The sequence below is a fragment of the Ornithodoros turicata genome, chromosome 6, assembly GCF_037126465.1.
Source record: "Ornithodoros turicata isolate Travis chromosome 6, ASM3712646v1, whole genome shotgun sequence".
Lineage (NCBI taxonomy): Eukaryota > Metazoa > Arthropoda > Arachnida > Ixodida > Argasidae > Ornithodoros > Ornithodoros turicata.
This window is the reverse complement of record NC_088206.1, coordinates 28,155,971-28,170,564: the sequence shown is the minus strand read 5'-3', so window position 1 is coordinate 28,170,564 and position 14,594 is coordinate 28,155,971. Positions and strand designations below refer to the sequence as shown.

The 14,594-nt window shown below is 45.5% G+C and overlaps 1 protein-coding gene across 4 annotated transcripts in view; it reads right to left on the bottom strand.

The window, feature by feature from the left end:
* Positions 1-11,808, bottom strand: part of LOC135396488 (gamma-tubulin complex component 6-like) — a 79,779-nt gene extending 67,971 nt beyond the window's left edge. Inside the window, exons 1-7 of one of the 4 annotated variants that reach the window (XM_064627488.1) lie at positions 11,677-11,808; positions 10,744-11,073; positions 5,026-5,138; positions 4,905-4,951; positions 4,781-4,838; positions 2,701-2,757; positions 2,552-2,643 (exon numbers count right to left, since the gene is read on the bottom strand). In XM_064627488.1, coding sequence (XP_064483558.1) covers positions 2,552-2,643; positions 2,701-2,757; positions 4,781-4,838; positions 4,905-4,951; positions 5,026-5,138; positions 10,744-11,059 — 683 coding nt within the window. In that variant the 5' untranslated portion in view covers positions 11,060-11,073; positions 11,677-11,808. Of the gene's footprint in view, positions 1-2,551; positions 2,644-2,700; positions 2,758-4,780; positions 4,839-4,904; positions 4,952-5,025; positions 5,139-10,743; positions 11,074-11,145; positions 11,256-11,388; positions 11,481-11,676 lie in introns of those variants that run through there. The other 3 variants (XM_064627482.1, XM_064627483.1, XM_064627484.1) reach the window with 3 other exon arrangements.
* Positions 11,809-14,594: the final 2,786 nt, after the last annotated feature.

Genomic DNA, 14,594 nt, shown 5'->3' with positions numbered 1-14,594 from the left:
CAAAAAGCACACGGCACACTGATTACAATTGTTTTGGCCTGGCGTACTTCCTTCTGTAATCGGGAACTCTAATTCGCATGCTTCGAGGATAGCGAGGGTCAACAAGCTCTAGCAGGAGGCAGTCGCTATAAATTCGCGCAAGGTACACCACCCTTTTCTCGTTCCGCAAGGCGTCGTCCAGTACCTACAACGAAGAGGCAGTACTGACGGTTGGTTATACGTGGAGTTGGCCGTGGATCTGGTACCGGTAGACATGCGTGCACTTCCACAGACCGCACTTACTTCCTCAGTTCCGGTACGTGACTCTGTCCTATACCCTTGCTACGGTCCGCCAGTTGGTCCTGATATTTCACGAATGTTCCGGTCACTATACACGGCATGTTCAGCGCAGCACAGAACTGAGCATGGGCTCAATATCGCGCTCCACTAGAGAGGACTCCCAAAACTACAGCGGTGTTCACGTCCATATGATCTTGTCCGATGCTTGGTGGACGCTCAGTGTCAGCCACACCCTTTAGTCTGTACATTTTGCACTGCAGTGTTAGTTCACTGCGCAATCCTTTTCTGCGTTCAGAAACGACTTTCATGTCCGCAAGTGCACAACAATGGGTGATGGTTTCCGAGCGCCTTGAAGCTACTGAACAGGTGCATTAGTGACAGACAGACGTAACTAAAGCCCACAATATTGACATGTAACTAAAGCCCAAAATACTGACATGTAACTAAAGCACTTGTAGAGGGGCGCATCCTGCATACTCTACCAAAAAAAAAGACGCTGTAAGCCGCTTTCTCCTTTCTTGTTTCCACCGGAGGCTCAGCGACTGCTCTATGGTGTCTTCCTGTAATGCGGCATGCTCCTCCTCTGAGAGCTCAAGCAATTTTTTGTAGTCGATGCATGCCGTCGCGAAGGACGTTGGCTCCATGTCTGGTCTTTGCGCTTGTTCCCCATAGTCAGCAATTCGGCGCTCGGGCTTCTTACGCAGGGCTGGAAGGCTGGCCTTCTTCGCTTTGGTGTTGAGACGGCGCTTGGCCCTTGCCTCTTCACGTGCTCACGTGCACTACAACGTTTTTGAAGGCTCAAAGTGTACTTCCCTGGCTTTGTTTGACACATCTCCTTGTGCACACGATGATGCAAACCTTCACGTGAGTTCACTGTTACGGCTGCGGCAAATGCGCGTGTTTGGTAAGACCGCCTCTGACAGAAGTTGATTCCCCCAACAAACTTCGCAATAACGGAATTGAAGTGCTCGGCGGCGTTATTGTCAACATTCATCAACAAGCTGCGAGCATTGCCTGCAACACGACTTAGTGTGATCTCAGTGACTTAGTGACTCAGTGACTAAGTGACTTAGTGACTCAGTGTGATCTCAGTGATCTCCAGTGTGATCTCAGTGCGCAACCCTGTTCTGCACTCATGAATTATTAGCGAGTTTTAGTATACCGTTGGTAACGTCGCCGGTAAGTTACCGTGCCCACCGGAACCAATGACAGCGTGCGTGATACAGAATCTTAGCTGTTGATAGAGTGCGGTAGACGCGGTAACCTACGGGGCTCCCGGTAGCGGTATACTAAAACTCGCTATTTCCATATCTCAAACAGCCAGAAGCTTTCGTGCCTGCCCGCAATGGTTTTGCTTCAAGTGTTTCCTTTATACGATAGCTGACTGGTGCTCTGAATTTTTTCTTGCATTCCTGTTTTTAATACACAATTTCCAATGAAGTGAGGCTGAACGCGATCGTCCCGGCGTTATATGGGGGAATGACATGCCACGTTCATGCCCTCCCCCGCCCCTCCCCCCGAGAAAATAAACATCGATGAATGAACAGCTCATGTATAGTATAGTCCGTTCACGTATTTGCGGCAGGGCTAAGCTGCGTGTGCTCGTGCTCCTGCGTCACAGTCAACGTCGGCTTCGTCGTCCACCTGCACGTGCAGCGGTATAGCATTTCCAGCGCTCAAATTGTTGTGCCTTGTGACGATACCCTCCATGAGAGATGGCAGCACTGCGCTGCCCATTCTGAAGCGGCGTACTCCACGGATGACCATACCTGACAAAAACTCGTGTGCCGAGTCAACGGCTTAACATTGATGAAATCTTTTTGTTGGTATTGGTTCTTGATATGTTTTTCTAGTGCGTGATCGAGCCAGATTTTCGATTTTGGGCGGCTCTATTTTGTAAGCGAGCGGAATCTCGAAATATAGCTTTTTCCTAACCTTTCGACGACGATATAAAAATTTCTGAGTCTAAAACGCAAAATCTGCTTCGATCAGGCACTAGATCTAAGCATCCTCTTCCATTTAAAAGCAGTTGCACGGAGATCAACCGAATTTTCGCGGCGCTACGGGAGTTGAAAAATGTATGGGGATTCCCATAGAGCGTCGGTGGTGATGCACCGCCTTAACTCGTAACGAGTTCTTTTTGACGGGTAACTTCTCGATCTATGGTGGAAACCACGTGGTAAGCAGAAACCAGTCGCCGTGAGGTGTTACACCAGATTTTCATGCAGAGAACAGTGACTGCGCAATAAACGGAGACAAAAATACCACTTACCGATACCGAGCTATCTTTGTTAAAGGGGATAATGTTGGAAGACTTAGGTTGGAGCAGCTCCAAGGCAAGTTGTGTGCTTCACCACCACCACCCTGTGAAAAAGTATGCAGCATATGTGATGCAGTTCCTGAATAGCTTGCTATACTTACAAAGGACGTAAAAAGCTGATTTCCACTGGTATCAAATCCCGGCACTGTTTCAAAGACCTGCAATAGTATAAGGTTTCTTTAGAAAGGCACCTTCCCAATGTCTGAATAAGCACCCCATAAATTCTACTATGCAAACACTGTCACATTAAAAAAGAAATATGTTGAACAAGGCACTGCTCATTTCAACATCTTCTATCGGACATCTAATTTCGGACACTGAAGGACATTTGCATCTCAAATAGATTATTAGACATGTACTATATAATCAGAGAGCGGAGTTTCAGGCAAATGCCTTTTTCGAGGGAGAGCGTCGAGGCCTTACAATGTTCTAAGCATGAATCAGGTCGAAAAGGACATTCTAAACATGAATCATTTGTGCCTTTTTCGTCAATAGAAGTGCCGATAGATGCCTGAACGGATTTGTTTTTTCAAAATAAAAATAAAATTTAAAAAAAGGAACGGCCATGCCCTACCTCCTTTCTTCAAAGTCAACTGACAACGTCTGTGGCACGTTTTGTCATGTCCCTGGTGTCTATGAAGCTAACGGTGGGGAATGAACTGGTTCTGATCCTCACGACAGCTCCTTACATGTTCGCTAGGTCACACCTTAGGCCATCCTATCTCAACATGGCTTACACAGAGGCTTTACCGAGTGTACGACGAGATCACACTACCGTAAACCAGTTTATATCCGCCATAAAGAAGGTCTTTCTCAAGTGCCCCTTAATGACAGCCAGACGTTGCTCTACCACTCCAGACCATTATTACCCAATAGGTTATATGCATGGCTGGAAGCAGTACGGCACTTCCCTTTGCTGTCCAACGTATCCCCAGTAGTTCCACACTGGACGAAGCTACCTTCGTTAGAACTGCACAGGCGGCTTTCATCAGAAAAACAGTTGAAGCTGATATCCGCTTTTTAGCACACGCTTCACCGAGTATGCTCGTGGATAACATAAAGCCACTGGAGTGACTAGACGACACTATCTACAGTGCTTTCAAATTGATGGAAAGCGTATACTGTGTGTGGTGCAGAAAGTGTCCAGACCGCAGACGTCCTTGCATTTGACGCTTCGACTTGACTGTCCAGACGATATGCCCCACAAATACGTTTCCTCCTACAAGCATGCACCGGTTGCTTTGACCACCTAGATGCGAGCAAATCAATTCTGGGCGACAGGAAGCAGAACTTTATGTCAGAACACTTAGAAATAATGCGGATTACTTTGACAAGTTGCCAGTCATCAGGATTACTTCTGATTTTATGCATTCAACAAGGAGACAGCTGACAGTTTCTATGAGCTGCTGTGGCGCTTAACCTCTTCTGTGCTTGCTATCGTTAATGAAGTTTGGGGATGGACAAACTTTTGATGTTTCTTGAAATTTCTGTTGTACGAACTAAAGTCAAGGCTTAGTTTGCAAACTAACATTGAGCATCTTATTTTGCATCAGCTATCATCACAGAGCATTTTTTTCCTCATTTTATAGGTGCCTAAAGCACAGTTTTTAGTGCCTAAAAATCCACTCTCTGCACGTAATGTAGTGAGGAAGAAGGATCATCATCTTTGTTCCTGAGTATAGTCTTCGTCATTGTTTTGAAAGAATGGCGTAAGTGAGAGCAGAAGGGAGAGCAGGTCGTAGGATGAGGGTATGAGACTGCAACTTCCACTACATGTTGAGAGGAAATAGGCAGAGCAGAGCAATCCTTTTAATGACAAGAAGGGACTCAAATGTTCACGCTTAGCACCAAGATGAAGTCGATGCTCGAGGGGGCGGTGATGATCCTTCTACATCGTTACAATATAAAGATATCAAACATACTACTTGAAAACAAGTCAGCAGTAGAGATCTGCTGCAATGAAGGACATGACTGGCAGCCACATTCTTTGTCAGTAATTGCAACTCAAACGTACTTCTTGTGCTGTGCTAGGGTATGTACTAGTCCTTTCCAATTAAACTGAAACTACTCATGTAGTGTTACTTTGTTAGTAAAATTCTTCAATTTTGATTCAGAAAGGTGGTGCGAACTGCTCTAGCACATATGGCATGCAAGAGGTACTTGGTGAAACATTGCACTTACACTAAGAAGGTGCGTGAAGCCATGGTGTGACAATCTCTCCATGCCTTGAAACATATCACTAAAGTACCAAAGGAGTCTTGTTTAGGAATCACATTGAGTCCATAAAACAGGCACATTTACTCACCTGGAATATTCTGTATACCAAGTGCTATCATTTTGGGAGTGGAAGTTCTGTACAATGACAACGTACATATTAATCAATGCTCATTACGACTAAAAGAGATCATAAACGAAAACTTGGATACCTGATGAAGGTCAAATAACTTGTCATGAAGTATGACATCAGTGGAATTTCTTTTGGAGTCTTCTGATAAGAGTACCAAGAACTGGACACATGACTGCATTCCTTTTGAACCTGCTAAGGATAGAGGGTCCCAATATTGTATTATAAATCTAAATATGAGAACAGAACCACACTTCATGTCATATCAGTCTGTTGAACAGTCATGGACAGAGGAGAGACCACCATGCACCGCTCTCCGATGCAGAGTCGTTCGTCATATCGGCGATTGCAGCGATGACATTTATCATTAAACTAGTAACAATCGGTTACACGGACAGAATTAAGAATAACGTACTGGTCGTTTCGTGCTCCTTTCTCACACGGCTCATTACATTGGGGGGGGGGGGGGGGGGGGCGTTGTCGGGGTTGTGGACAATGAAAAATACAGATGCAAGGCGAAGACAACGAATTCAGTTGCACTTGATAACAAATGGCGTCGCAGAGGCGTTGCGCGTAAACAAGAAATGACATAAACTGTACGGGGAATAGTCATCTTTTCGCGCCACTCCGCCTGTTCAAAACCTTGGGCACACACGAGCGCCACCCCACTGTTCATTGGTTCGCTATCTCGCTCACAACGCGATCACTACACAAGATTTTTCTATCCTTTTCCTATTTTAACCCTGTAGAAGTGTTTTAGACATTACTATCAAGCAAGTGAACTTGTCATGACCACTTTTCTCCGCCTTCCTCGAACCTTCTTTTTCAAGTAGTAGTACTTCCGTTTCCGGCGAGACAATCTAAGGGCGGGAAGGGCGATATCGTGATGATCGTGTCGTTTGAAACACTGACACAGCAGCAAGGTTGGACGATGAAATGCTCGACTATTGGCTAACGGCGTGTGAAAACCATTCCCAATGGCATTCCCATTGTTCACGCCTTCTTTATTCGAATACCAATAATCTCCTTGCAAACATAGTAAACAGGTAGCTTACTTTGACGAGAATAGCTCCCCTGGACTGTACTTTGCGTACCTGCCAACTTGACGAACTCAAAATTCGGGAGACTGCCCGCAGCACGACAGGGGGAGGGGACACATTAATCTTGGATGCCACTGTATTGCGACTCCTCTACGTCATAAGTAGGCTTCCGACTTTACGGATTTATCCGATAAACTCCCTTCGATGTTGTTTGCAAAAATTGGATTTATCCGATGAACTCCTATTTTTCCAACGGCCACGGCGTTACGGTTTTTCCCGTTTCCTTCTTCCACACCTAGTACTTTTCGACTTCAAACGGATCCACAACCAAAAAAATGGGTCACAAGTGGTAGCTTCCTTCAGGGTCGCCAAACGCATGAATGGCCCAAAAGGAGGATAGTACACACACTTATCCAATCTGTTCCATGCATCCTCTCCCCTGGTGACTCTACTTGACCCCGGGCACTGGGCTAGTTTGGAACAGAACAGTTCTGTGTTCGCCACAGCCGCTACTCATTTTCAGCCTGGGCACCATTCACAATTTGTGCAAATACACTTGTTCGTACTTCAATAGCTCTGTGTAGTAAAACATCAGTGCACAACATCGTGTGGTCTTGGTTACTTTTGCACCTCTTTCCTTTCATTGCCTGCGATGACTGCTCCGAAATACTCATAAATTGGCACCGTTTATTTTTCAGACTTTGTAATCCTCCGAGAAACTCTGAATTTCGGAAAGGTTGAGAACTCCGATAAACACCCTCCGAATTTTCCAAAATGAAAACTCCGAAGACTCTGAGCCCTAGTCATAAGTAGCCACTATTAGGTGGGGCTGCGACGCACTACCGTTGCTTTCGTCAACCCCAATTGCAAAAATGCATTGTCTCAGGCTCTCCAACACTGCATTTTGCGCGGCTGCAGCTATTTCACCAATGATGGCAGTGGTTTTCGTCCATCCACGCCAGCGGCGCTTTTTTTCACATTTTGGGAACAACTTCCGGAAAAGCAGTCACACGTTGGTCGCTTACGCTCCACGGCTGGTTGTGCTCAACCAGAAAACCTGTGCCAAGGGACTTGGCACGTACGAGGAATACGTGCAAGTATTTCTTCTGTTTCGAGAGCACCATCGGAGGAGATAAAACTATCATACAAGGCTGGACTGACGATAGGACGGTAGCAAGTCTTCCCGAGAAACACGGACAGAATGAAACACGCGATCTGCCACGACCTCCAGCCATGGATGGTCATGCCGCGAAACATGTGTTACGGGCTGTCTAATTCTTTGGGAATTCGTTTGCGCGGCATGACAGAAGAAAAGGCCAAAGCCCCAATTTTCCGTGAGATTGGATGGCACGTCCGTACAATCAGGAGACTGGACAAAATTCAGGAGTCTCCCGCATAGTCAGGGAGAGTTGGCAGGTATGATGTTGGTTCCTGACTGCGGTTCTTGCATTCCTCGCACCAGGTTTTGCCAGTGGCACTTCTCAAGTGATGGCCTGTCTTGGGGAGGGGTATGTACTATACCAGGAAGTGCAAAGTTTAGGCAGCAACCTGTGCCATTCTTGTGAGGACAGTTGTGACAATGAGTAACAACATATGTGGAAGCCCACTCTAGACACATGAACATTTTTGAACGAGGTCCACAGTTAACTTTCTGTACACTCATGACATCGTCCCTGCGTGTGAAAGGAGGTGAAGAGGAGTGAGGCCACAGAAAGCTGAAAAAACTCGTCAAGCTTGTAGTCTTCACGTTCGATTAGCTGTTCGTCATCATGTGGTGAATGGTATTTCATTTTGCTTGGCTAATCATCTTTTTGTCACCAACACCAAGAAATACATTTTCGGAAGTTTTTTGAGCATCCCAAAATAACTTGCGTATACAAAACCAAACGCATTCTAGCATACGTTGGGTTGCGAAATCCAACATGCAAGTGATGCTCTCCGCTTTGACATACACCACCAATCCAGCCACTATGTAAGCCTCTTTCTTGAATTGTTCAGGTAGTCTTGTTTGGGTGAAAAGAAAGTGGCTAGTTTGTACCCAGACACACGAGTGCGGTAGTGGGACAGAAGGTAATGCGTCACGTGTAGGTGCATGTAGCTTCCGGCCATTCCGCGTCTGTCGCGCCTGCCCACTCGTTCGCTGAATATTCACTAGTCGGCTTGTCCTGTGGTGTAATGATGGGTTGCAGCAAAAAAACTGCTGGAGACTGGGAACTCGAGTTTCCAGACGTACTACCCCGCAGAACTGAAACAATGCCCAGCACAAAGCAACTTTGTGGCAAACACCTTAGGAAGTTGTTTGAGACGCAAACAATAGTTCCAAAAAGAAAGGTATCGGAAGCAAAAGTAAGCATAACTAAGGCCCCGGGTTTTCCGCGAAATATCGGGGAATCCTTCGTTTGGCACGGAATTTCACGGAATCCCTTGTTTTTGGGGGTGTGCGGATATTCGGGTTCTCGAATTCGAATCAAATATCAATCACTCGTATCAAATCATTATCAAAGTATTTCGTTCGCGAACTGAATACCCCATATTCTGATTTCCGAATATCGGACTATTCGCCGAATACGAACGACAACTCCCGAATGTGGGCTTCACCTGAAGCTTCTCTGCATGAGGTGAAGCCTGCTTTACGAAACTGCCCATGCTGCAGGACCAGCACAGAGAGATTGTAGTTTAGCTTAAGATAACCTTAGCCCAAGCTTATTGTGCATAAGTGTACGAAGTTGGGGTAGTTGGTATCTTGACATATTGTTGAATGCAGCAAGAAACAACACAAGGAAGAACGGAGTTGACACCACGGCTGCTTACTCACAACTGACAGAATATTTATTTCGGGACGGACAAGGAAAATAAAGCATTTACGATGAACAGGTTTGAAACCTGTGCATACTTGTTGTGCATATTTGTTGTGCATACTTCGCCTGAAGAAGGGGCGGTGTCCCTCCCGTGTGCAGTTTGGGTGGAGGACTTGTGGGACAGTGGCAGTGGGGGGACTTTGATTTGATGTCTGAGAGTTTACCTTTAAAGACTCTTAAATAGTGCCTACAGCTGAGAAGTAAAAAGTGTGTCCTGTAACTTCCACAGGGCATGTATTGTAAGCTCCTTCCTATAAAGTTCCTAAAACTCTGTAGATGCTGAAAGATCTTTCAGCAGGTAGACCTTTGTCTTTGTGAGAGGGGAACACAAGATACCATGTATGTAATGCTGAGTCACAACAGTGCTTTCAATCTGTAACTTTATAAAATATTGTTGTTCCCACATTATCCAAGAAAATAAAGTGCTTCCCATTTCAAGCAGCCATTGACTGCTTGCCGTGGAAAATCGTGGAATTTACAAGTCAGTACCGCAGAATTTTGAATTTGCTGCAGCAGAAAACCAGGGGCCTTAAGCATACCTGCTGATGAGTCAGTGAGCATAACAAAACACTGACATGAAAAAGAAAGAGAAATCCGTGCATCTTGTTGACGTTTCTTGTATGAAGATTTATGACAGTGTCACGTTAAGAAAAGTAGTACTTTAATCCCTTCTGGAAATATATGAACAGTCTTGGGAAGATGTACCAGGGATGTAGAGAACGCTCCTCATTTTGTAGCTGTTACATTTGTGACATGCATAACAAGCCTAATAAACATGATTTTGCCTGCGTCGTATCATTACAGAAATTTGACACACAAATTTGCCTGAACTGGGTGAGGCTGTTTTCCTCCCGATTTTTACTATTTTGACCGGAAAAATTTTGCAAAAAATATTTCCCATAAATCTCAGACCCTGAACATCAGTCACGCATGGGAAGGGTTGAGCAACAATTGAAGGCAGAGTTGTGTCAGATGAGAAACATGATCCTGGATGCCAAAAGGAAAGTTCGCTCCTTAATGTCATTAAAATAAATATGTCTGGCAGGAGCATTTGACTTCAAACAACTCTTCTGTGAGTGGTTTTACTCGGATCTGACATGTACGCGTCCATTTATCGTTCTCTCCCTGTCTCGGGTTGTTGTAGTGATGTTGTCAGAGTTATCCTGCCTTAACAGTTGGCAGTGTGTCCAGACTCTTGGAAGGTGCAAGCAGAAGATTCTCCTCATCAGCTTGCGTGCCAATTCCGTGGTGCCCTGCTACGTGTAAGCATCATCTCCCACCCCGAAGTTAGCAAAAAGTGGAGCAGTTATTCAGTATATTGAAAAATACACTACCTGTGTAGCAAAAATCTACGAATTGATGCTTGAAGAGCGAACAATTCCTTTAAGAAGAGGAAGCAAAAAAATTGTAAGTGTACCCATCAATGAAGATGGTTCCAACAGTGAAACAAAAAATTGAGATGAATTTGGTAGGTTGGATAGGGTTGAAGAGAACACTAAAATAGCTTCCAGGACAAAGAGGCCGGTAATTCTTCACAAGTTTCATGAAGTGCACATAGCAGCTGGACATAAGAAAGCTTCGTAGCTGCGATATATCATGTTGACAGGGACAGCAAAGTAATCCTTTATCCATTTTTCAGCAACAACACTTCTGCAAATCTTCAGTCTTCCTGCGAATTGATGAAGACTGGAATGCACTCACGCCAGGCCAGGTCTTGCACCGGTTTGTCATTATGTGCAGCGTGTTTGCTGTTCATTAGTTTGCACTGCAAACTGCACTGTTCTGTGGCAGTACTCTTAATTTGTGCATTTTCCTTTCGGACATGTTGCTGTGTTTTTTACATCTTATAACTCCAACTCAGACTCATCAAGGTCTGTAGTATTCCACAAAATGGATACTTACATGTACATAGCTGCGCAAAGCACTGTTTCAGTTTCGCAGATGCGTCTTTCCTTCCAGACAGGGTCACTTCGAATAGCTTTGCCTGGAGTACATCCACAGCGGGCCACATTTTCAGTCCCATGGCAGGATCACACACCTCAACTGCTCTATTCAGGCCACCTGTTTGGGTCTGCCCAAGAAGCAGAGCAAATGCCCGGCTCTTTAAATCTTTCAGGCTGACTCCATTCATTTCATTTCCACCCAGACTCTTTGACATCGACGCCTTGACGCTGCGACATAGGTCCGCGATAAGGCTTGGTATACCCTGTTCTTGCATTGGGGATTGACAACCTGAAAATGAAGAGGACAGCATTTCTTAGTGCGACGTTAACACGGGGTCGTATAAATGTGTGAGGATATTACGTTCTGACACCATGCACCACATGTGAGAATACCGTGCGTGGTGAACTGAACTTGGAACATATACGCGCACAATTGCGTATGCGGGTCAGTATGGCATCGATTGACCGATCCACTACGACCTTCACCGGCGCGTTCTTCTGCCAATTTTCGCAAGCCGTTGCACTTTTCAAAATTTCTGTCTTTTCGATTGCAAACATCTGGAGCTGTTTAAGGACTTGAGCCTTTGAGCTTTCTTACACTTACCACGCATTTCCTTTCCATAACACAACATGAACTAGTTTCGAATGGAGTTTTTAGCGTTTAGCGCCAAACGCGGAGGATAGAGGATTGCTTCTTCTGAGCATGCGCAATTGATTGGAAGGGGCTGCGCTTAGCCAAGCCTCCTATACAGGAGGCTATGCTATGGCTATGGCTTTGGCTTAGCGTAGCGTAGCAGCACCACGACCACCACATAGTGGAAAAATTTTCTCCATCCAATCCTCTATGAAAAAAAAAATGCTCCCATGGATGGTAAATGGTAAAGTACCATACCTATGTCGGCACAGTTCCCTTAGAAGTCGGCGCAGGACGCAGATTCCCCCAGGGCGTCAGTCAGTGGTCGTGACGTTGCCCAGCCTCTATGAGGTCAGATCGACGGCGAGCCCTTTGGCCCTTTCACCACCACCATAAAGTACACTTTACACCATGACTTTTCCCATCAGTCCTCAGCCAAGGTCTGAGAAACAGCGACATAAGCAGAACGATACTTCGAATCTCCGTGTGATTCTATGGCTCCGTTATAGTATACTGAGCGTCCAGCAAGCCCCGCGAAGTTGTTAATATTCGTAGCGAATCTGTTCGACGGACGCCACAATTATGTTTCTATTATCAGCTGTATTGAACAAATGACGTGACGTAACTTTTTTCTTTTTTATCTCGCCTCATCTCTTCTGCAACTGCAAGCTACACTGGCAAGCTCATAGAGTTAATATAGGAAGACTCGACTACATGCTCGACTAGGAAGATATAGAAGGGCAAGCTATCATATGATGGGCTGCCACCGCTGCCACTTAGCACCTAGAGCGCCTAGAGGTCTGTGCCGCCGCGCCGAAGCGCCGCCGCCGGAGGTCGTAGCCTCGCCGTCGCCGCCGATGTTGAAAAATTGGCGCGGCTGTGTAATGTGCCCATTTTGATCCACTTTCTATAAACGAATATCTCCCATACCTAATATTTTGTTTGTTTTTCTTTTATCTTAGGTTCCAGGCTTCATTTGTGGTGTTTTTAGCAGTGACAATTTCATCTCCTGATATGCCGTCTATGCTTTAGAGTTTCGTTTCATAGTCGACCCTGGAGGCACACAACTCCAGGAAAACTTGTCATTCAATTCTTGCAGGTTGTTTGCCGGTCATCCACAGACACCATAGCGCTCTGGTCATTATTTGTCACAGAATTTTTGTTTAAAAAATAGCGGGACGAAATACGTACATGCCGCTTTTGAGTTGGTCATGCGAATATTTGTCTCGAAGAAAGTATATGTAACTATAACATCATTAATACCTCAAATTCATTAATTCTTTAATTAAGGAATTTCGCGTAAAAACGGGATAGCAGAACAGAAGATACTCATCGTTGAAAGCCATTCCATATATGTTTAAGAAATTCTTAAACGCGCACGTGTGTTGAAATATCCGACGCTGAATGTCGCTATGCAAATGAGCCGAAACAAGAAGTACGCCATTTCCGAGCGCAGAAATGACGCGACTTTCGCCTTATCTGGGTTGGAAAGCGGTCTATCTGACCAACAGATTAGCGCCTACACCAATCAGCTCGATCGCTCCAAAGCACCTGGTCCTCTCACGTGGATTGCCCGTCGCTCTTTCTGCGCTCGAAAAGTCCGTAGCAAATAGTGCAGTTTGTGTGTGCCGGCGAAAAGCACACAGTCAGAGAGGGTGTTTTCAGTCGCAGAATTGCAGGGCTTATAATGCGCGCGAAGCATATGGCAGACTCAACCCACTCGTTCTGGACAAGTTTATACTGTAAAACCCTTTAATTTCGCAAGACCTTAATTTTCGCGAATTTTGCGAATCGAGAAAATTCGAGGAACTCGTGGAGTGCGCGAAATTTAGTTGTTGCGAATATATCCCTACTCGATTCGCGAAAATTTAGGGCTGCGAAATTAAATGATTTTACAGTATTTATTCATGATAACTATACAGCCTCCGCAAAAATACTGTTCAATGACGTGGTGGGTGCGCCTTATGTCATATCGTTTGCTAACGTTCGCATATACAGTGAACCCTCGTTAATATGACCACCTCCGTTCCTGCAGATTCTGGTCATAAAGCGAATTGTCATAATAACGAGAAAGCGGTCCGGTCGGGACCAGAGAGTATGCCGAACAAAACGCACGCATGATGCTGCACAACAATTTATTTAACAAAAAAGTCTGTCAACAATGACTGCTTGGTGTAGCTTGCAGTGATCAGGTTTTCTAACTGGACAAGAATACTATCAATCACGCGAACATTATGAATGTCATTGTATTGCTCAAAAAACAATAAAGCAACCTTCAGTGCTTCACTGGCCTCTTTCGTAGTGACGGGCGATCACTGTCTTTTATGGTTTTTCTTACTTTAGCAATCCGAGAAGAGGTATGAGTAATCTCGAGGTCAACAACGCCTGGAGTCACCCTAATCCTTTGCACCCCACTTTAACTGTGTCACGTTGTTCATGAGCAACTTAAGCAGCCTGACGCTGTTATAATAACGGGAGGATAATACATATGTGTTTGACCCCAGCTGTGCCCGAAAATCTCGGTCATAGTCCGATAAGCGGAATGTCATATTAACGGGGAGGTTTTACATGGCGAAGAAACCGTTCCCCAGGAATTTGGCCATAAAGCCTGAATGTCAGATTAACGGGGGTCATAATAACGAGGGTTCACTGTATATGGTTTCCCAAAAAGAGCCACTGGATCAGTGGACAGAGCTTTCACGCGTCGCCGTCCTGTGAACATTCGATCAGCACTCGCTATAACTGTTACGTGTAGTCGCCATTAAAGGGATGGCTCGTCGTTCTGACTATCTAGCTATGTTGTTTTCTCCAGCGCTTTACGCGCACTTAACGTGCCCAGTCAAAGTTCTTGGGCGACGACGTTCCTTTGTGTGTTCGGTTTTCTTTCATAATACTATCCAGTGCTGACGCACTTGTTTGGTGCAAGGTACAGTAAATATACTGCCACCGTCGCGTTGACTATGATGGAGAAAATACCCCTGCTCTGAGGTGTTCGTGCGTCCCCGTTGGAGAAGAGCAGTGGAGAAGAGTATACATATTGACATCCCACGGGGCGCACGCCGATATGACAGCATCGGCGTAACGCCGCTGACGCCGCCGCCGCCGGGCCTTCAACGTGCTCTACGCCGCCGCCGAAAAAAATGCCCACGGCGCACACCTCTCGGCCTCTACGCCTC